The sequence below is a fragment of the Myotis nattereri genome (assembly GCF_964212035.1).
Source record: "Myotis nattereri genome assembly, chromosome: 6".
Taxonomy (NCBI): domain Eukaryota; kingdom Metazoa; phylum Chordata; class Mammalia; order Chiroptera; family Vespertilionidae; genus Myotis; species Myotis nattereri.
Genome location: NC_138081.1, coordinates 96,932,520 through 96,952,876, shown reverse-complemented (window position 1 = coordinate 96,952,876; position 20,357 = coordinate 96,932,520). Strand labels below are relative to the sequence as shown.

General features: G+C 56.3%; 2 protein-coding genes across 3 annotated transcripts in view; one reads left to right on the top strand and one right to left on the bottom strand.

Annotated features, from left to right (window-relative positions):
* Positions 1-3,186, top strand: part of AGPAT4 (1-acylglycerol-3-phosphate O-acyltransferase 4) — a 54,819-nt gene extending 51,633 nt beyond the window's left edge. For both annotated transcript variants that reach the window (XM_081094586.1, XM_081094587.1), the window contains exons 8-9: positions 1,837-2,035; positions 2,700-3,186. In XM_081094586.1, the coding sequence (XP_080950712.1) occupies positions 1,837-2,035; positions 2,700-2,794 (294 nt within the window). In that variant the 3' untranslated portion in view covers positions 2,795-3,186. The remainder of the gene's footprint in view (positions 1-1,836; positions 2,036-2,699) is intronic.
* Positions 3,187-4,243: 1,057 nt separating this feature from the next.
* MAP3K4 (mitogen-activated protein kinase kinase kinase 4) overlaps positions 4,244-20,357 on the bottom strand; it is a 51,304-nt gene continuing 35,190 nt past the window's right edge. The window contains exons 17-26 of the mRNA XM_081094585.1: positions 17,759-17,859; positions 16,816-16,896; positions 13,029-13,220; positions 12,163-12,233; positions 11,169-11,285; positions 10,273-10,432; positions 8,893-9,015; positions 8,230-8,336; positions 6,075-6,254; positions 4,244-4,705 (exon numbers count right to left, since the gene is read on the bottom strand). Coding sequence (XP_080950711.1) covers positions 4,685-4,705; positions 6,075-6,254; positions 8,230-8,336; positions 8,893-9,015; positions 10,273-10,432; positions 11,169-11,285; positions 12,163-12,233; positions 13,029-13,220; positions 16,816-16,896; positions 17,759-17,859 — 1,153 coding nt within the window. The 3' untranslated portion in view covers positions 4,244-4,684. The remainder of the gene's footprint in view (positions 4,706-6,074; positions 6,255-8,229; positions 8,337-8,892; positions 9,016-10,272; positions 10,433-11,168; positions 11,286-12,162; positions 12,234-13,028; positions 13,221-16,815; positions 16,897-17,758; positions 17,860-20,357) is intronic.

Here is a 20,357-nt window from a genome sequence, read left to right as displayed (position 1 = left end):
TCTCCTTTCTGACAGCACCTCCTGGGCTGCAGGCTGGCTTGCGAAGGGATTGGAAGCGAGCCGCTAATGGTGAAAATGACAGTGGGTGAAGGCCAGCTCCGCTGCCTTGGGGTGTGTCGAGCGGCTCTGGGAGGGGTGCAGAGCGGGGCCGGGGGTCAGAGACGTGTCAACTGGAATTCACTGCTCAGCGTGTGGAGGCTGGGTGGGCAGGAGTCCGCGCTCAGGGTGCCATCAGCCACCGTCTGACTCTGGCCCTGGCCCTCGTCCTCACAGAGGGAGGGAGGGAGCTCCCTGAGGTCTCCTTGATAAGGGCGCTAGCCCCAATCCTAAGGGTGCACCCCCAAAGGCCCCACCTCCTAAAACCATCACCTCAGGGGTTAGGCTTTAGCTTATGAGCTCTAGGGGGACACCTCAGCCCTTTGTACCCTCCACCTAGTTACCAGGCTCCTGGGGGCCCCCCCTGGGCTGAGGAAAACCCCCCGTGTTTTGGCAGGGCAGTGGCATGAGGGGCCTCCCACACCTCACTGTCACCGCCTGGTAAGACCTGTCTAGGCGGCCAGTCCTGGCGGGGAGGGGCTCTCGGCACAGGAGCCCCTTGTCCTGTAAGTGCTCGATGACTTGATTTCCCGAGGACTCCCCACTTCCCACGGCTGCTCGCCGGGCTGGGAAGGCGCGGAGGGAGGCCCTGATCTCCCGGGGAGAGGGCAGGGGTTCCCCCACAATGACGCTGAGTGGTGAAGGACACATTACCCCTGATGCCGCACCCCGACTGGGAAAGGAGAGAGTACCATGCACCTCAGCCATCTCTGTCTCAAGTCGTTAAAGGAAACACCCAGGTCCTGAAGTCGAGGGAAGCGTTTCCCAGAAGCCTCGGCTCTTAGAGAACCGGGACTTCCAGGGCAGGTGGGCGCGGGCACCCACCGTGCCAGCCCGGGGCCCCGAGGACATTGAACGAGCTGCGGGCTTAGGGAACACGGATAATGAGAGACGGGACCCCATGGTTGTTGCTGGCCCTCGCTCTCCCGGCTGCGGGCACCCTGGGTGGCGGCGCCCGGAGCCTCAGTCCTGCTCTCAGCTGTGGCTCTGGGTGCGCTGCTCGCTCACCTGCGGGCACCGCCGTGGGCCCACGCCTCTCGCTGCGGGCCGCCATCCTCGGGCGCTGCTGGGCCCACTCCAGGCTGCGCGCACAGCGGGGCATTGGGACGCGGACGCGGAACTCCAGGCGTTGATCCCGGTGGGCCGTCTGATGGGCATCTGCTCAAGGCCCGCAGGAGCCTGTGGGCCTTTGTGGCGCCTGGAGTCACAGTCACTAGACGCTGAGGGAGGAGGGAGGAGGGAGGCCCAGCAGCAAAGCCGCGGTGCCGGCCTGGGCACCGTCCTCGGCACCGTCCTCCCACTGGTTCTCCCGCGGGGTCTCTCCTCCGCGCCCCGTGGAGCCCCGAGCAGGGAGGCGAGGCGCAGTAGGCGTCCTGGGGCGGGGCTGCGGCTCCCGGTGTGGGACACAGGTCGGCACCCCACCCTCTTCCGCGGGTCACGGAGGGCCGGTTCTCCTTCCCCACCCACCCATGAGGATGGCATTCCTGCCCAGCGGCCGGGGCCGCAGCCTGGTCACCTGCCCAGGTCGGGTAGGCAGCAGGGAGCAGAGCAGGATGGACGGGGGCCAGCCTGGACTCGGTGACGAGCTCCAGGTGGCACCGTGGGGAGGTACAGCCCATTAGGTGCCTGCAGGAGCCTTCTGTCCCAGCCCATGCGTCCACGGGCCCCTGGGAGCGGGCCTCGGGGGCCTGCAGGAGCCGGAGGTGTCAGCAGAGCACTCAGGTCCCTCTCTGTCCCCAGGACGCCTTCCAGGAGGAGTACTACCGGACGGGCACCTTCCCCGAGACGCCCATGGTGCCCTCGAGGCGGCCCTGGACGCTGCTCAACTGGCTCTTCTGGGCCTCGCTGCTGCTCTACCCCTTCTTCCGCTTCCTCGTCAGCATGGTCAGCAGCGGGTCCTCCCTGACGCTGGCCGGCTTTGTCCTCGTCTTCTTTGTGGGTAAGCGGCTGGCGGTGCAGGTTGAGGGGGGACAGCTCAGTGGGTGTGGGGTGCTTGAGGGGCGCAGCCTGCAGGCTGCCAGGGAAAACGCAACTCCAGGCCCCATCCACCGAGCCCCGGGGTTAGGGAGGCGTGGCTGCCTCAGGCGCGGGGACACGGCCTCTGGGCCGGACAGCCTGGTGGTCCCAGCTCCCAGCTCCCTTGGACACAGGCTCCCCTGGGCTCCTCCACTTCCTCTGTGGGCCAGTCCTGCGGCCGAGGAAAAGCTTTGGGGGGGGGGGGGGAGGGCGGGTGGAACTCTGCCTGTTCACGGCTCTAATACTTGCCCCCAGGCAATGGGGAGGTGCCGGGCACTCTATGTGTGAGCTCCCACTCTCCAGGCTCCAGTATGGGCCTTACTAAGCTCCCCTGAAGGGTGCCCCCCAGTCCCACCCTGAGTCACCAGACTCTTGTGCCTTCCGGAAGCCCACGTGCAGGGCCAGGCTTGCCACCTGATCTCATGTGGAGGCTCAGACCCTCGGCCAACACAGCCCGGCGGTCCCTCTGTGGCACTTGGTCCAGCCGGCGCTGTGCTCCCGAACCAGTCAGCTCTGCTGGTGCCAACAGGTGTGCGGACAGCGGCGGAGTCCCCGCAGCCTCCTCACACCCTGCCCTTCCCCTGCAGCTTCCATGGGGGTTCGATGGATGATCGGTGTGACGGAGATCGACAAAGGCTCCGCCTACGGCAACATGGACAGCAAGCAGAGACAGAGGGACTGACTCAGGACACGCTCCGTCCAGAGCGGACCTTGGGGAGCGGGTGGGCGCTGTCCCTCCTGGTGCGACCCAGCGAGGGCGCTGGGGGAGTCCCTGCTGGGGGGCGGGGCCTGTTCTCACGCCCCCGGATGGGGCAGAAGACGTCCTTCCCCGTGTGCAGTAGTGGGTTCCGGTTCTCTTTCCCTGTGCGTGCGTGCGTGCGTGCGTGCGTGCTGAAGAACACGAGGTGAGGGTGCGAGGCTGCCTGCCAGCCCTGTCCTGTGAGCGTGCCGCGGTGTCTGGTGCAGGGGGAGGGCAGGGAGGGGAGTCCCTTTCATCCTTTGGTGCTGTTTTCTGTAGCCGATTGCCAGGTAGAGCCAAGGCGCTGTAGGGAAGATGATTAAATTATGCCTCCAAAAAAAGCATTCAAGTGTGTGGCTCCTCTGTGGTGCGTACACAGACCCCTCCATCCTTCCACGCGGTCAGGCAGACACGGTGTCTAACCATGTCTCAGCTCAGGTCAGCCCTGCGGACACCCAGTGAGGCAGAGACCAGCACACAGTGTGACTGCGATGCAGCTTGGGGGCAGGGTTTCAGGCACTTCCTCTAGTGACTTCATTCAAAACACCAGCCACCTGAGACGGGCAAGCGTCCGCCTGGGAGCACGGAGCTGCGCACCTGTGGGCTAGCCCAGCGGTCGGGAAACTGCGGCTCGCGAGCCACATGCGGCTCTTTGGCCCCTTGAGTGTGGCCACAAAGTTTCTATCGCACTGTACGGTGCACGCCCGCACGTGGCATTTTGTGGAAGAGCCACACTCAAGGGTCGCAGTTTGCCGACCACTGGGCTAGTCTACCCTCTAGTTTACGTCTGTAGAGAGAACACACCTGTTCATAAGAGGAGTCATGCTGGAACAGCCGCTATATTCTCTAAACAAATGCATGCAGAACCTTGTAAAAGTAGCTACGGATGTTTCAAAAATTAAAAAAACACATTAAACACATTAGTGTGTTTCAAATAGTCATAAGTGGATCTGAAAACAGGGACTTCGACGTAAAATCCTGGGACAATTGTGCAGCCAGGCCAGCAGCAGCTGATGTCATGGACACAGAAAGGGCCTGGCAGCCCTGGCTTCTCCTGGCTGGTCCCCAAGCAAATCAGACTGCGGGGCGCAGGGGCTTCCCAATCATCGGCTGTGTGAGACGAGGGAGGAGGGGCAGAGGCACTGCTCCGCACCCGGCAGGTGAGCCCCGCTTCTCCAAGGTGCCGGCTGGACTCCCCACGTGCGAGGTGCAGCTCGCTGGTGGATGTAAGATGGTCCCAGACCCGCTCCCTCTCCGCCCCTGGCGGGGCACGGCCCTCCCCTGCAGGACCCCGCGGTGCCCACCGCCCGCCCAGGGACACGGGCAGAGCGAGCCCTGTGCCAGGGCTCACTGGCCTTGAGGCTGACAAGCTTAGAAAAGATAAGGCAGCTGCGCTTTCCTAAAATAAACCATTTATTGAAAAAAAAGCCTTTTTCTTCAATTTCATTCATCAGCCTTTTGCTGACAGACCTGTAGCCGCCGCCGCCGCCCACAGGGCAGGTTCAGTCAGTGCACTCGACAGACGAGAACAGGCCAGGACCAGGGACCGCGACCTGCTCGGAACCAGGGCGGTCAGCGCACTACAGACGTCCCGAGTCCGTCCCCGAAGAGCGGGGACGAGGCGGCGGTCCGTGTACAGTAGAAATGGCACTTAACATGGAGCGTCTTTCCTCGTGGACACTGTCACTCAGGAGGCCCCGCGCCAGGTTGACCCCGCAGGAGCAGCCCAGCCGGAGGCGGGAGGCCGCGCTCTCCCGGCACAGCCTTCATGTAAATGTTACATACAGTAGCGATGACGTCTTCCGAGCGCACACCAGCCACGGCGGCTTCGCGTCATTCCTCATCGGTGCAAACCTGCAGGAAGGCAGGAGAGAGCTGAGCCCAGCGCGCTCCAACGAGACCACAGGCAGACGCGCCCTGTGCCCCGCGGCACCTGGTGAGGGGGCTCCGGACACGGACCGGGTGCTGTCACTGCCCCAGGACTGGCCACTGACCGCTCTGAAGGACGTGCTTAGAGCAGCAGGTCAGCCGGGGCGGTGCTACACGTCTCAGTGAAGCAGCACGTTCTTTAGTTACAAAGCCCAACAGCAGGCCCAGCTCCTGTTCCTTAGCCTCGCTCACCCCCAGGAGGGCACCCGTGGGTCCTTAGCCTTGTTCACCGGGCACGTGTGGGTCTGTAGCCTCGCTCACCCTGAGGAGGAGGAGGGCACCGAGGCACCTCCCTCTGCATCAGAAGCTCCCTGGGGGGCAGGCCCTCCCGGGCTTCCTCCTGGGCTCCATCCCGCCCTCAGCGCTCTCCCAGCACCATCTGTCTCCCTTCTCTCGGGTGCCAGCTCCAAATACCCGAGGCCTCACTGAATCCCCAAGCAGGTGCTCCCACACACCTCAAACCTCATCTCCCAAGAGCAGCCATCACCTCCCTGACCTCAGCAGCAGCCTCTGTACCTACCCTGGTGAGTTCCTACCCCCGGGACCCAGCCCGTCTGAGAGCCACCCTAGCTCCTTCCCTGCACACACCGTCACACTCGGAGTTTCATGGCCGTTTCAGCTCCAACATCGCTGATAACACCTGACCTCCACGCCCAACCCGTGAGCTCTGCCAGCAGCGCCCTGCCCAGCTCTCCCTCTCTATTCAGTAGGTCACAGCGGCGACGAACTGCCTTCCTCCTCGGCCCTGCCCCGCTGTGTCGTTCGCATCCTGTGCTGTCAGCACCCACTCCCTCCCCAGTTCCCGGCAGGTGCCTGCCCCGCCTCTCCCCCTCCGTCTACCACCCCCACCCCATTCCAGAGCTGCCCAGGGTGAGCGAGGTTAAGGAACCAGAGTGCCTGGCCAGGCCTTCCCACGCAGCTCACACCGCATGCTAGAGGGACACCGGGATGGCCTGACCCTACCACAGGGCCACACCGTGACCACAGCACGGACGTCCGCGTTGCTCGAGCCTCTACTCCTCAGCCGCTGCTAACCTGTTCTCAGGCAGACCACACGCTCAGCAGGGGGCACTGTCGCCCACCCAGCTCCAGCGCCCTTCACAGTCCAAGGGCATCTCTACCACCACCAAAATGGATCAAGCAGGAGAGCCACATGAACACGTTCCAGAAAAAGCCATACACAGGACTCCCAGGCGTAACTGAGCGCCCCCTTCCATCAGATGCAGGCATTTCCTGTTTAAGAGCCAGCTGCAGGCAGAAAGGGAGCACGTGGGGAGCCGTGGGGCAGGCGCACCTTGACGAAGGAGTGGTCGAGGAGCTGGCTGGCCGTCCAGCGCAGCCGCGGCTCGCTCTCCAGGCAGTGGGAGAGGAAGTCCTTTCCCTCCAGGCTCAGCCGCTCAGGGATCGGGGGCTTGTGCCCCATGCCCACTTTATACATGATCTGAAAGTTGTGTTCATATTCATGCCAAGGCCTCTAGAAAGAGAAAAAAAGTCAGGTTTGAGTACTACATGGTCATAAAAAAGGGCAAATTCTCCATCTTTGTTTAGGCATCTCCACATGCAGTGTCCTCCAACAAGTGTGAACAGACCTTAACAGCTGAGCTCAATTTTGAAAATGAAATGCACGTTTACAAACACCACTTTTATAACTACTCAGTGTGCATATACATTTCAGGGGACACCCTATATACATCAGGAGCTGGCAAACTTACTTAAAGGGTCTAATACTTAATAGTAAATATTTTAGCTTTTGGCCCCATGGTCTCTGTCACCATCCAATTCTCCCATCGCAGCAGGAAAGCAGCCTCAGACCACATGTACATGAGGGGCGCGGCCATGGTCCAGTGAAACGATTTGCACAGCAGGGCGGACACAGGCTGCCTCCCCATGTGCTGTCCATCCAGCATCATCGAGATGCCATCATCATGCAAGTAAAAAATGCAATACATAAAGTGAAATGAAAATGTCAATAAACCAGAATCCAACAGTTATCGTTAGAGATGTTTTTAATATGCTACCTTGCTGAATAATGAGCCTCAAATGCTGTTACTGCAAAGCTTACTTTATTATGGTCACAGGAAAAATGAGATTCAGGGGAGAAACAAGCCTATTATGTCATCCTTATTTGTGTAGCACTGTTGACTGTGACATGTGAGAACTCCCTCTTTCTCTGATGTATGGCTGGACTAACGTAACAAGTATCATGGCCGTATTTCTTTTCCTTATTTTTTTAAAAATGTATTTTATTGATTTTTTTACAGAGAGGAAGGGAGGGGATAGAGAGTTAGAAACATCGATGAGAGAGAAACATCGATCAGCTGCCTCCTGCACACTCCCTACTGGGGATGTGCCCACAACCAAGGTACATGCCCTTGACCGGAATCGAACCTGGGACCCTTGAGTCCGCAGGCTGATGCTCTATCCACAGAGCCACACCGGTTAGGGCTTTTCTTTATTTTTTAACATTTATTTTAAATTGACTTCAGAGAGCAAGGGAGAGACAGAATCATTGTTGAGAGAAATATCAATCAGCTGCCTCCTGCACGCCCCCTACTGGGACTCAGGCCCATAACTCGGGCATGTGCCCTGACCGGGAATCAACTGGTGACCTCCTGGTTCATGGGACAACGCACAACCCACCGTGCTCAATCCACTGAGCGCACTGGCCGGGCACGGCCATCTTCTATGTTAAAGATACAGAAATAATATCAGCGAATATTTATTAAGCATTTTGTGTGGTCTTTTTCAGCAGCTGCAAGGTATAGCTGTACATTGATTTAATTTCCTATTAACACTTAAGAGGTCTCTAACTTCTTTGTTTTACAAATAATGCCACACACACACAATATCTTTATACATTTGTGAATGCTCATTAATGTATCTTCCCGAGAAGATGGATTTTCAGATACAGTACCACGCAGGAGTTCCACTGCCCTAGCCACCCTGGCGCTGAGCCTGTCTGCCCCTCCTGCGCCCACACACACCCTGGTTCCTGCCTGGGTGGTGTGCGGCCTTGGCCTTCGTGGTGGCCGCCTGCACCAGCAACCCGCTATGGAGGCTCCTCCACACCGCTCCACCGCGCGACAGGGCATTTTTACCGCTGGATTATACTCCGCTGCACAACCACCAGTGTGTTTATCCACTTACGGGCTGACGGGGCCTTGGCTGCTTCTAAGCCTGGGCGACTATGAATAAAGTTGATTTATGTGCCAGTTTTGTGTGGACGGGAGTTTTCCACTTCATGTTTCTTTCTGTATCTGCTTACTTCCCCATGTTCTAACTCAGGTTTTATGCTTTTGTTCACTTCTAAGAGTTCTCTAAGTGATAGACCTTGTATTTGATTCCTGGTCGTCACCTGTCTTAACCTTACTCTACTTGACAAGAGCAGTATTTCTAATGATAATATAACAAGGTGCCCCGCAATTTCCCCTCCAGGGGGCTCTGCTTACCTTGCCAGTCACCATCTCTATGACAACACACCCAAGGCTCCAGATGTCGGCCGCACGCCCGTGACCTTCTCCCTTCGCACGAGTGATGACTTCAGGAGCCATGTACGCTGTGAAAGTCACAGACGTGATGATAGGAATGGCTTATCAACCAGGCAACCTCATACATTCCACATGGAAAAACAACAGTATGTGGTGGGGGAACTTCCCCCAGTTACATACTAGGAAACGGAAACTTGAAAATAGGAATTTCACACCAATTTCTTGAATAGACATTTTCAGGGGATGAATTATCTTCTGAAAGAGTTTTTGAATGCATACATTTTCAGATAAATTGTATTCACAATGAAAATATAAAATTTAACCTGCAACGGAGGATGCAGAAGTTTGTGATACTAAATGATTAAAACAAGTAATTACCATTGACATGTAATATTGTTTTGACTAGAATACTTTTAATACGCCCAGTGTGAAGGGGCAAAAGGCCCCCTCCTCTGACTCCCGGGGAACCGTGACTTCTCCGCCTGACAGTGCTTTCAGGAGGCCGGGTGTCTGCGGGTGTGGTCCCTGCTGTCCAGGTCAATGCTGACAAGAGGCAACGGGAAGGCCCGGTGCCCAAGCACCAGGCGGGGAGGAGTCTGTGCAGAGACAAACAGCCAGGCCCACCTGCGGTCCCCAGCGTGCTGTTCACTTCCCCAGGCATGGTCTGGGCGTTGTTTTTAAGCTTCACTGAGCACCCGAAGTCTCCCAGCTTGATCAGCCCCGAGGAGGTAAGGAAGATATTGGCACCTAAGGAAGAATAATTTTATAGGTGATATGGTTACCTAGACTACAAGCTAAGTGATAGAAAGGTTAGGAAACTATGAACAAAATGTAAGCCTACAAGGGTTTTAAGCTTTATTCACAAGCATCATCAACACAAAACAAAGCAGTTTTACCATCAGTGCAGATTCTGTGACCAATACTTTCTGAGCTGAAATACGTGCACAGATCCCAACACTAAAACCCCAGAGCTACGTGGAGACGTTACTGAGAAAACACAGGCCTGAGGTGGCAGCCCTGAAAGTGAGAGTTGTACACAAGCAGCAGCTCCTGGATCGGGTAACCATGTGAGACGAGAGCTGCACCCACACTGTCCTCATGGCCTGACGCGGCCACACTGCACGGATCTTAGCCGGTGACGGAAAAGATCGTCTGTAACTGTCTCCCGTTGGGCCCCCCGTCCTGGGGCTGCTGGGCCTTTGCTACAACGTCTCACCGCTCCACTCAAGCCTGCATTTCTGCTCTCCGGGTCCTGGGACACCACCTTGGCAAAGCAACGCAGCCACTTGGGTTAGAGAAGCAGCGGTGCGAGGGCTGTGGTCTTAGCCAATCCTCGTGGCCTGGGTGCTCCCCGTGCAGGTGGCCCGTGGGGGATGACCCCCCCGCCCCGTGCTGACGCGGTCATTCCGGAGCTGGTCCACTCGGCACATGGCCATTGCCAACGACATGAAGGTTCTACTTCATGACAGTGGACAGAGGCTGAGGATATTTATGGCACAACTGGAAATGGGTAATGTCGGGACCTGGCACAGAGCCAGGTGGAGATCGCGTGCGCAGGGAGCAGGGAGAGCAGCACCGGGAGCGTCGGTGCCTCACCCACACCCGGGGGGAGTCAGCCAGCGCTGGAGTGAGCGTGTTCACACTAGCCTCAGACTATACGACAGGACGGGACCCTCAGCCAAGGGCCATTAGAGACAGAAGCGATTTGTTGCTTTATTATCCCCAAGATGCCCTGACACACAGGTCAGGGCCATGATGTGACAGGCACATGCCCTGAGGCAGACGCATGGCTGCTCCCTGTGCCCGGGGAACGCATTACATCCACCAGTGTGAGCGGTCAGCCCTCACAGCGCTCTCTGGACGAAGCTGGGATGAGCCGCCCGAGTCAGCAAGCAGCCACACACGGGGCTGCTCATCACGACCGGCTCAGCGTTTCTGACTCACGGCCACGCTGCACTCGCGACATTCAAATACCGAGACAGGCGGGCACGGCACCAGGCTTACCTTTGATGTCGCGGTGCACTATGCCGTGCTCATGCAGCACGTTGATGGCCACGGCGATCTGCTTGGAGTAGAGCCGGATGACGTGCTCCTGCAGGCCCAGCCGGGACACCTCCTCCAGCGTGCCCTCGTCGCAGTACTCCATGAAGATGTACATCTCCTCCTGTGGCAACGAACGCAGCGCGTGGGCACACGCACAGTGCAGGTCGGACAGCGCCACAGGCGTCTCTGTCTGATGGACTGCACACTCGTCGTCCTGCCCCTAACTCGTCCCCGACAGCAGTGCCTGCGCCTCTGTCTGGAATTGCACCTCCAAGTCACAGGGATCCACGTCCACATCCGCCAAAATGAAGCCGCCATGTAATCTCAGAAAGGGGCCAGCAGGGCTGCCGATCCTACATTAGCAAGTACTGAAATGCATCCTCTTCACATAGGAATCTGTGTGAAACCTCAAAAATCACCGACACCCAACTTCCCTGCCCACTCCTCATCCACCCGAGGCTCCACTCCTCTCCCTCTGTTGTTTCTAAACACGGAGGAAAACCACACCGCGGCTGGAACTTCTCTCACTTCACACGGCTCCTGAACACACACAAGACGAAGTGCTGCCGCTTAAAGACGCCCTGAGTGCCGCAGCCGGAGGAGGAGAGGAAGGAGCGGGGAGGCCTTTCGGAGAACCTGCGCTGGCGGATGGTGCTGGGCGCTGGCTACTGTCAGGTGCACTACAGGCTACAACTTACACTTCGGGAAGAACTGCTCTCGTGTCAGAGAGAAGGCAGCAATGGTAACACATGAGATTTCCTGGTAACTAGGAAAGCGACTCTGCAATGAGAAGGCCTGTGATGTAGACAGGCCTCCCAGCCCCCCGGCTGCGCCACACGGTGCTCGAAGCCGCCTACCCTGTGCAGCTCCACTCCAAAGTAGCGCACCAGGTTGGGGTGCTTGATGCCCTCGAATATCTTCAACTCGTCTGCGGTTTCCTTGATCGTCTTGTGGTCGTTGGGCTGAAACCGGATCTGTGAGAGGCAAGCTGCCGATTACTGAGGGTGCGGTCGCAAACGAGCACAGGCAACGTTAAGCATGGGCAACAGACACGCTCACTGTCCCGACCCCAGGACCATGCCGGGGTCGGCGACTTCACTCCCAGGCTCTCTCTCCGAGGTTTCCCAAAGGAATGAAGCGCGCCCACTTCAGAATATCTGGTGAGGCGACAGCTAATGGAACCGTTTCACAACTGCAGACTGAATGCACAAAACCCTCAACAGTCAGCGAGCAAACACCGGTGTCAGGTTGCGGGCAAGATGCAAAACTAAGGCAGATTCTGCCCTTCGAGGTTGGCACCAGGAGGCTGGAAGGAGGCTACAAGCCCAGTGGGAGGTGCCAGGCTGGGCAGAGAAGTGCATTAGGTGCCCCAGAGAGGGGGTGTCAACAGGCAGGACGCCCCAGCCTCTTCTGCCACTGCCCCCACTTCTGAGCTATGAGGCCTCCCCTCGGTGACAACAGCCTTGGTTTCCCTGAGGGCCCATCCTCAGGTTTCCCCTGGTTGTGCCCCTTGACCCCCAGCTGAGAAGATGCTGTCATTTCTGAAGGTGATCACAAATGTTATCTTCTCCCCAAAGACCCTGTGAAATGCTGCACCCCCCCCCCCCGCCCCCCCGCGTGCGGCACGGCCCAGCAGGGGAGACCTGCCGTGCTCCTGCTCACTCCCTGGCCCGACCTCCTCGCTCCGTCACCTCAGTGCCCTGCTGGCCCCACAGCACAAGCGCTAAGAGCAGCTGTGGACGACCCAGCACCCCAGTGAAGCCAGCGCTACGCACGAACCTGTCAGAAACACACGCTTTTTACCAAATCTCCACCCAGAGGCGTCAGATAAGCAGGCCGAGGGCCACTTACCTCCTTCATGGCCATCAGCTCGCCCGTGTCAACGCTGATGCAGGTGTAGACCTTCCCATACTGCCCTTCTCCTGTGAAGGGAACACACAGGCAGCTCTCGGTCACGCCAGGCCGTGTTCGCGCGCCAACAGGACTCACCTTCCCCAAATCGGAGCTGTTCACAGCCCCTAACTGTGCTCACGGAAGCGACGACTGTGAGACCCCCCGCGAGGTGTGCACATCCCTAGTAACTGAGGTCCCAGGCCAGCCCTTCACGGCTTCCCGTAAATGTCTGTAGACAGACTGCAACTGCCTTTGGTAAATCCCGCAGAGGCCTGAAGGCGAGCGCCACGCACCCTGGTCGTGGCCCTGCAGGAGGCCTGGCCCGCAGCTGTGCTTCCTCTTCAAACCCAGATGCTCGGCAGGTAAATGCATGGAAGTAGGAGGACCTGAGGGACAGGCAGGCTCCTTCTCTCCCACCACCACCACCACCACCTCCTCTCCCCAGGAAACGAGTCAGGCCGTTTTAGAAAAGGCTGTCCTGTCCGTATTAGATCCCGTTTCTCTTCAATCATATGTGCGTGGGGTAAGAGAGAACACAGACGACGGCAAATGGGCACAGCTATGCCGCTCCCCACTGGCACCTTTGGGAGCACAAGCAAAACTAGCCATTTAATGAAGCGTTTAACGTCTTCCTAAACCGCATTTTGTACTGCTCAGGGCACATTTTACAAACGAAGGGAAAAAAGCCCCCGGTGCCCTCCGTGAAAGGCACGCCGCACCTGCCGCACGTGTGAGAAAAGGGCCGCCACAAGCGTGTCCTGCCCTGAAGTGTGGCCACTGCTATTCTAACGGAGGAAACGTGCCATGTTCTTCAGTGTCCTTACCAATTTTGTTTCCTCTTTGCCACTTGAAGGTCACCTTCCGCAGGCCAACATGCATGACGTTATCGTACGATTTGGGGGTATCACACACTTGACCAATGATGTTCTTCCTCCTCATCTCTCGGTACCGCTTTTCTTCAAACAGCCGGACGGACTTCTGGATGGCTTCCATGGGCCCTTGTTTAGAAGCGGTGTCTGCAGGGAGAGCCGCCCACTCAGAGTCACAGTCACTATCATCAAATCCACTTCCAGCAAATCACCAGAAAATCAGAGCCATGTGCCCTGGCACTGCTCACAGCACAGCTGCGCAGGGACGCACGGCCCAGCTCGGTCTAACAGCCCCGAGCAACCCCCCACCACCCCCATGCACACGAGACACAGCCCGTCAAGACAAGCCACCTCCCGAGGCTGGTGGTCAGACTACTGCTGTGACCATCTCCTGCCTCAGTCTCTCTTCTCTCCAATCCACTCTCGTTGGCCACAATGATCTTACCAAAAACTAAAATCCGATCATGTGACCTTCCTATGTAAACTTACTTCCCGGGTCATCACACCTGTTGATCACAAGTGCAAAGCCCTCTGATGGACTCCAGTCTGCACAATGTGGACCCAGCCTCTGCCCCAGCTCACCGGGTTGGGCCACTGCCCTTTCTCCGGCCACAGCCTCCGAGTCACACTGCAGACCCTCAGGGAGCACCCAGCTGCTTCTCGCCCAGGCCTCTGCTCACGCTTTCCTCCACCCAGGACTGGGGAGCCCGCAGCGCTGCTCAGCAGTGCTGCACCTCCCTTGGAAGCCCCCTCGGGTGAGGGGGTTCGTTCTCTCCTTTGGGAGGGGCAGACGCCGGAATAGGGCCCCGCCTCCCGTGTGCTCGGGGTCTGACAGAGGGCAACTCACTGGACTTCTCTACACGTCAAATTCCTGATCCGTGAACTGAAGGGATCGATACTAATGTAATCACGCATGGAAAGCACTGGCCCACTGACTGAAATTCAGGAAAACGCAGTAAATTCTGGCTCCTATGATTCTCCATTTCCCCATCAGGCTCCACACCTCTATTTCTGCAACTTATTTTATCACAACTTACAGCGAGACGTCTCTTTCACACACGTGGAATCTAAAGCAGCAGCTTCATAAACGTCACCACTGTTACTCCAGGCTATTTTTGACTCTGACTTCACAACCCACTGGTGGGTGACACGCACAGCGTGGAAAGCACGGCTTCTGCTCATCTCCCTGCAGCACTTGTCGTGCTGCCGCTCACTAGCTAGGAGCCTGGTGGCGGCAGGAGGACAGGTCCCTGGGGACTGGGACGAGGAGGGTCCATTTGGGGTGGGAAAGCCCCGAGTATTTGTATGTTCAATTACAGTGTCTCAACACCATCATTCCCTAAAATCACAGGTCCTGGCCCTTTATCTCTCGGAAATGAACGAGCTTTCCCAGCTGCGGCAGGGACTCCGCTGTCAGGCAGTTCTGGGAAAGGCTTTTTTTTAGAGTAAAACATTTCTCAAGATTCTCAGTTGTGAATATGTCAACGTGAACGGAAACTCTCTCAAGACCTCCAAGTATCTGTTTGAAAATCATCACGAAGACCTGGTATCCGTGGGAACTACTGCAGCCACTGTACGTGAGCCACTGCAGAGACCTCCGCCCCGCCGCCCGCTCCCGCCACGTCTCCCCCTCACCCCCTACCCCCCCCCCCCCGTCTCCCCCACGCCCTCTACACCCACCCGACCTGCCCAGGCCTGTCGCTGTTGCACCACAGTTGCTTCTTGTTTCCATTCCTTTTCTAAGTCCCACCTTACTTAGTCCTACCTTACGTCTTACACTGCGTCACTGCAATTACTCTCACCAGTCTCCCTCCCTCCAGTTCAGGTGAACCCCCCTCCACGTCTTCCTTCTCCCACCTCCCACTCCCCGTCACACAAGCGGTTCCAGAGGCTTCCACCCCCGCTGCACCAGGCCGAGCCCACAATGACCGGACCTCCCCTCGCCTTCAATGTCACCTCCACTGACAGCTACGCCCGAGCCCCCTCGGGTGGCCTCCAGGTGTGTTTCTCCTTTGTACTTCTCTGGCTTGCTGCGGACTGGCCAGCCCTTCCAGGGCAGCTCAGGCCTCCAGGAACCCTCCTGGCTGCTCTGGCCGTGGGTGGTGGACAGCTACTCTCTGACCAGCCACCCACTTTCCAAGGGGTGCTGTGCGGGAAGAGGACTGGCGGGGACTGCGGGCAGTGTGCTCCGCTCCCTGCCGCTCACACCTGACCTCTCAGACTCTGGTCGCCTATGGGGCGCGAGCAGGTGCATGCTGCCTGCCGCTCACACCTGACCTCTCAGACTCTGGTCGCCTATGGGGCGCAAGCAGGTGCATGCTGCCTGTTGCTCACACCTGACCTCTCAGACTCTGGTCGCCTATGGGGCGCAAGCAGGTGCATGCTGCCTGCCTCTCACCCTGACCTCTCAGACTCTGGTCGCCTATGGGGCGTGAGCAGGTGCATGCTGCCTGCCGCTCACACCTGACCTCTCAGACTCTGGTCGCCTATGGGGCGCGAGCAGGTGCATGCTGCCTGCCGCTCACACCTGACCTCTCAGACTCTGGTCGCCTATGGGGCGCAAGCAGGTGCATGCTGCCTGTTGCTCACACCTGACCTCTCAGACTCTGGTCGCCTATGGGGCGTGAGCAGGTGCATGCTGCCTGCTGCTCACACCGCTGTGACGACGACTTGTGAAAGCTCTCTGTGAGCCATCAAGTGACGGAGCAGTGATGTTTCTGCTACTTATTCTTTTGGTGAATTCGGACTGATTACCACTTGGTAAGATAAAAGTTTCCCTCAACTTCTTAGCCTAAAAAGTGAACAGTTACTCATTTTGTAAATACTTACTCTATTCTCACAATGTACAAAGAATTGTGCTAAGGGCCCACCCAAGGACAGATAAAATGAATAGTCCCAGTGCTTACAGACACAAAATCATAAAACGTGTTCCTATCCAAAGGAGCTTGTAAGTTAGTGTAATAAACAGAAAATGGCCCTCGCAGGTTTGGCTCAGTGGACAGAGCGTCAGCCTGCGGACTGAAGGGTCCCGGGTTCTATTCCAGTCAACGGCACATGCCTGGGTTGATCCCTAGTAAGGGGCATTCAGGAGGCAACCAGTCGATGATTCTTCTCATCATTGATGTTTCTCTCTCTTTCTCTCCCTCTCTCTCCCTCTCTGAAGTCAATAAAAAATACATATATACTAAGAGGCCCGGTGCACGACATTCGTGCACTGGGGGGTGGAGAAGGAGGGTGTCCCTCAGCCTGGCCTGTGCCTTCTCGCAGTCCAGGACCCCTTGGGAAATGCCCGGCTTATGCCCTCTCGCAGTCTGGGACCCCCTCAGAGAGCAGGCCTAAGCTGGCAGGCAGACATCCCCTGAGGGGTCTTTAGCGCTGATGCAGAGGTAGGAGAGGCTCCCGCCACTGCTGCTGCACTCGCCAGCCGTGAGCCTGGCTTCTGGCTGAGCGGCGCTCCCCCTGTGGGAGTGCACTGACCACCAGAGGGCACCTCCTGCATTTTGCATCTGCCTCCTGGTGGTCAGTGCACGTCATAGCAACTGGTCGTTCTGCTGTTGGGTCGATTTGCATATTAGGGTTTTATTATATAGGATAAAAAAAAGGCAACAGGAAATGGTGGAGTCAGCTGTAGACAGAGACCCCAAATACTAACACACAGGCCCAACAACCCGGAAGCTAAAGCACTGCCTCAGAAACCACTCCCTGTGCAGAAACATTTAAAGTTTGACATTCTTTCTCTTACCTTTCGTCTGGCTGATCAGCGTCCGAAGTTCCCAACTTCTTCGGGCCGACCCACTTGAATCACCTTTTGGATACGCCGGTTCTGCAGAAAGCATTTTTCATACAAATGAAGACTCAGAACAAATCCGCTTACTGACAGCAAGGCTGAGCGCTGAGTGCGATGAGTCACCACCAGCCTGTCCTCTCTGCTGATTATCTAGTTTGGTGTGAGTGTGAGAAGCTGTCTCTACAATCAATTCTAGAAAATCGCACCAAACTAAGAAGTTGTTAATGGGTTACAACTTCAGCTCCATAAACCTTCCACAAGTAACAGCAGCATAACACTGAGCAGACACTGCTCAGGAGCTCAGCAGCGGCCCGCGTGAGCCACCACAGGCCTGGGGCAGATGCCTTGGGCTGTGTTATAATAAAACTCCAGCACGACCCCAACAGCACAGTGTCACTTCTGCACTTGTAAAGAGGATAAGAACGCTTGGCAACTAAAACATCAGAAATAATGACTCTTTAAAAAGCAACAAAAGGAGACCTAAAAATACAAACACACCTAAATTAGAAAAGCACCTAAATTAAAAAGCTGAGTGCTTGAGCCCGGCTGGCCTGGCTCAGTGGTTGAGCGTCGACCTTTGAACCAGGAGGTCATAGTTCAATTCCCAGTCAGGGCACATGCCCGGGTTGGGGGCTCGATCCCCAGCAGGGGGCGTGCAGGAGGCAGCTGCCAACCAATGGTTCTCTCTCAACATTGATGTTTCTATCTCTCCCTCCCTCTCCCTTCCTCTCTGAAATCAATAAAAACATTAAAAAAAAAGAAAAAGCCAAGTGCTCGGCACTGAGTCCTCTCATAAAGCCTGGCTTCCCCTCCTCCCTCGGAAAAGGCATGGACACAGAAATTGGTGGACGGAGACCAAGGGTGAGGCTCGTGAATGCGGGGACACCTCCACACTCACCATCTCGCTCCTCGGTGGGGCTGGAGTGGCGACTCAGGGACCTGAACTGCAGCTCAGCTGCGACGGAAGCCAGCCGGTCGTTTTCAGGGACACTGGAACCCCTGTTGTGGTCGTTTTAAAAATGGAGCTATCAATTCAACGGAACTCAGAATGACAGCTCTGCGACTCTCCCAGGGCAAGTGGCTCTCAGCTGAGGGTGCCTGGGGTCCCGGGGGACATCCAGCCGCCAGTGGGGAGAGGACAGCACAGAGGATGCCCCAGACAGAGCCCTGGTGGCCCCAAAGGAGGGGCGCTGCCTGGGGACCCTCCCTGGAGTGCAGGAGGGAGCTGTACTTCCCTCCCCCACAGCCAGCACCACCTCACAACCTGACTGCGTAAGACATGGTTTTATGTTAAAAACAACAAAACAGTATTTACTAAAGTATGGACATGTATGGAAAGCTCATAACTTAAGCCCAGGGTGATAAAATTATTAGCCTAATCTGGTTAACATTTAAAATAATCATCCAATTATATTTATGCACTTAACCCTTTAAGTGCTAAAGTCACTGCATGGCTGGGAAGCAGCAGGGAAACCTGAGGTTTCTCAAGCAAGAGCCAAGCGAAAGTGCAGAAGAGCAGGAAGCTTAACAACAAAGAACCAAGTTAATTTGCTGCTTTTCCGGAAGAAAGTTAAGTCAATTGTCCAGCAATCCAGAATGAATCCATCAAGAGTAAGACCCAAAATTAAGGCAGGGAGGTGTGAACATTCTAATAACAAATCATCCACAATAAAATGGCGTCAGCTTCTGAACAAGGGTCGTGTGTATTCAGTGGGTGCTCTCATGAAGTATGGTAGCATTTATGCTCTTTCTCAGACGCTGACCCGGTTCAGCCACGTGGTCTACGGAACAGACGAGCTCTGGGCCCGAGTGCTTCTGACGCCCCTGAACTCTGCAACCCAGGGCAGCACTCGCTGAGCCTGAAGACTGGACGCCCCTACTGCCACATGGCCTCTCCAAGTCGTGGCCCCACTCCGTGGAAAATCACGGGTGCTCCCGGCCCTGCTCACGACCGGCACCATGGGAAGTCACTCAGCACCTCTATGCTCCTGATTTCCCAGAGACAAAATGAGTCAATTCCACATCCTCCGAGAGTTTTGCCAGGATAAAAGGCAAGAAAATATACTTAAATGAAGGGTTATGCCGAGGAACTTTTTAATACCTAGTTTAGGGGGTGGCAGGGAGGGTTGTAGAGTTTGACAATTTCTGTGGTGTAACAACTGGCTTGCAATATTCCTAAAAAATTAACAATTCAGCTCTTGCAAACCAGTAAGGGCCAGTTCCAGCAGGCAGAACTCTGTAAAACATTTTATGAGCAAGATGACTATTTCCTAAGTAAAACCAAACCACATGGAAACACTTATGGACGCTGTGGGGCAAAGTACCACTGCACTGTGGCCGCACCTCAGGCGGGCAGGGCACCCAACGGGGAGGCGCGGGCATCGTCCTGCCGCCTCACAGCACAGTCACAAACCAGGGCTGCACGGAGACTGCGGCTCGCGGGCATGTGCGGTCGGTCTCCCAAGGCCCACCCCACAGGTTCCCGGCAGAGGGGCGGAGGCACACGTTAAACTGCACGTGCCAGGCTGGAATGCAGAGGGAACACCACCCCAGGCCACATGTCTCCACTTGGCTTTGCTGCTCTACCTCCTGTCATGTCCACACGACTGTAAAAAGGAAATGTCATTCCTTTGTGAAAAATGGCCTTGCAAGGTGGCCATTTTTCTAACTACAAATTTCTAACTATCAAGGATCATTCTGAGGGTGGACATAATCACAAAATGCTACTCATAAGATGCTAAACATCTACTAGCCAAGGCCTAACACTAAAGGCATAAAAGGCATTTAGCTTTGATACTAAAATACATTTAATGTACACATTATCACCTTTATAAATGCCTCAAGCCACCGTTCATGAGCCTCTGAAAAGGGGGGACTTTACGCCGCCCCCACCTCCCCGCCCTGGGTCCTGGAGAAATAGTGTGGACTCGGAGCAGCAGTGGGGCCAGGCTCGTCCTGGTGGCACGTCCTCCGCGTCTGTGACTGCGTTCAGGGCACGTCACCCCGTAACTCTGTACGCACGTAGAGACAAGACAGTCTCGTGCCCCACAGGGACATGGAAGCACAAGGAAACACTAGCCAGGAAAAGCTCTAAACGTAAAGATAAAGAGGGGAAATGGGAACTTGTTCAAAGTCAACTTAACTTTAGTTAACTGCTTAAGCTGTAAGCTACATTGGCATTTAGGTTATAGACATTTATCGCTAAAATTAGGAATATTAACGATTTAATGAGAACAAGGAAATGTCTATGGGAATTTTATACTGTTACAAAGTCTAAGCACAGTTTAGTCTGTGTGAGCTGCGAACTCGGTCATCTTCCCGCCGACACAGCGCACGGAGGTCCTGCTCATCGATCGCCCAGCAGACTGTCGGGCCTGACTCCATCCCCGTCCTGACTGGAAGGTGAGGACGGGGACCCTTCTCCCAGACTCCGGGTAGAGGACTTGGTTTTATCTTCTGGAGCTTGCCAAACACCTGAGGGTTCTCTCTGGCAAAGA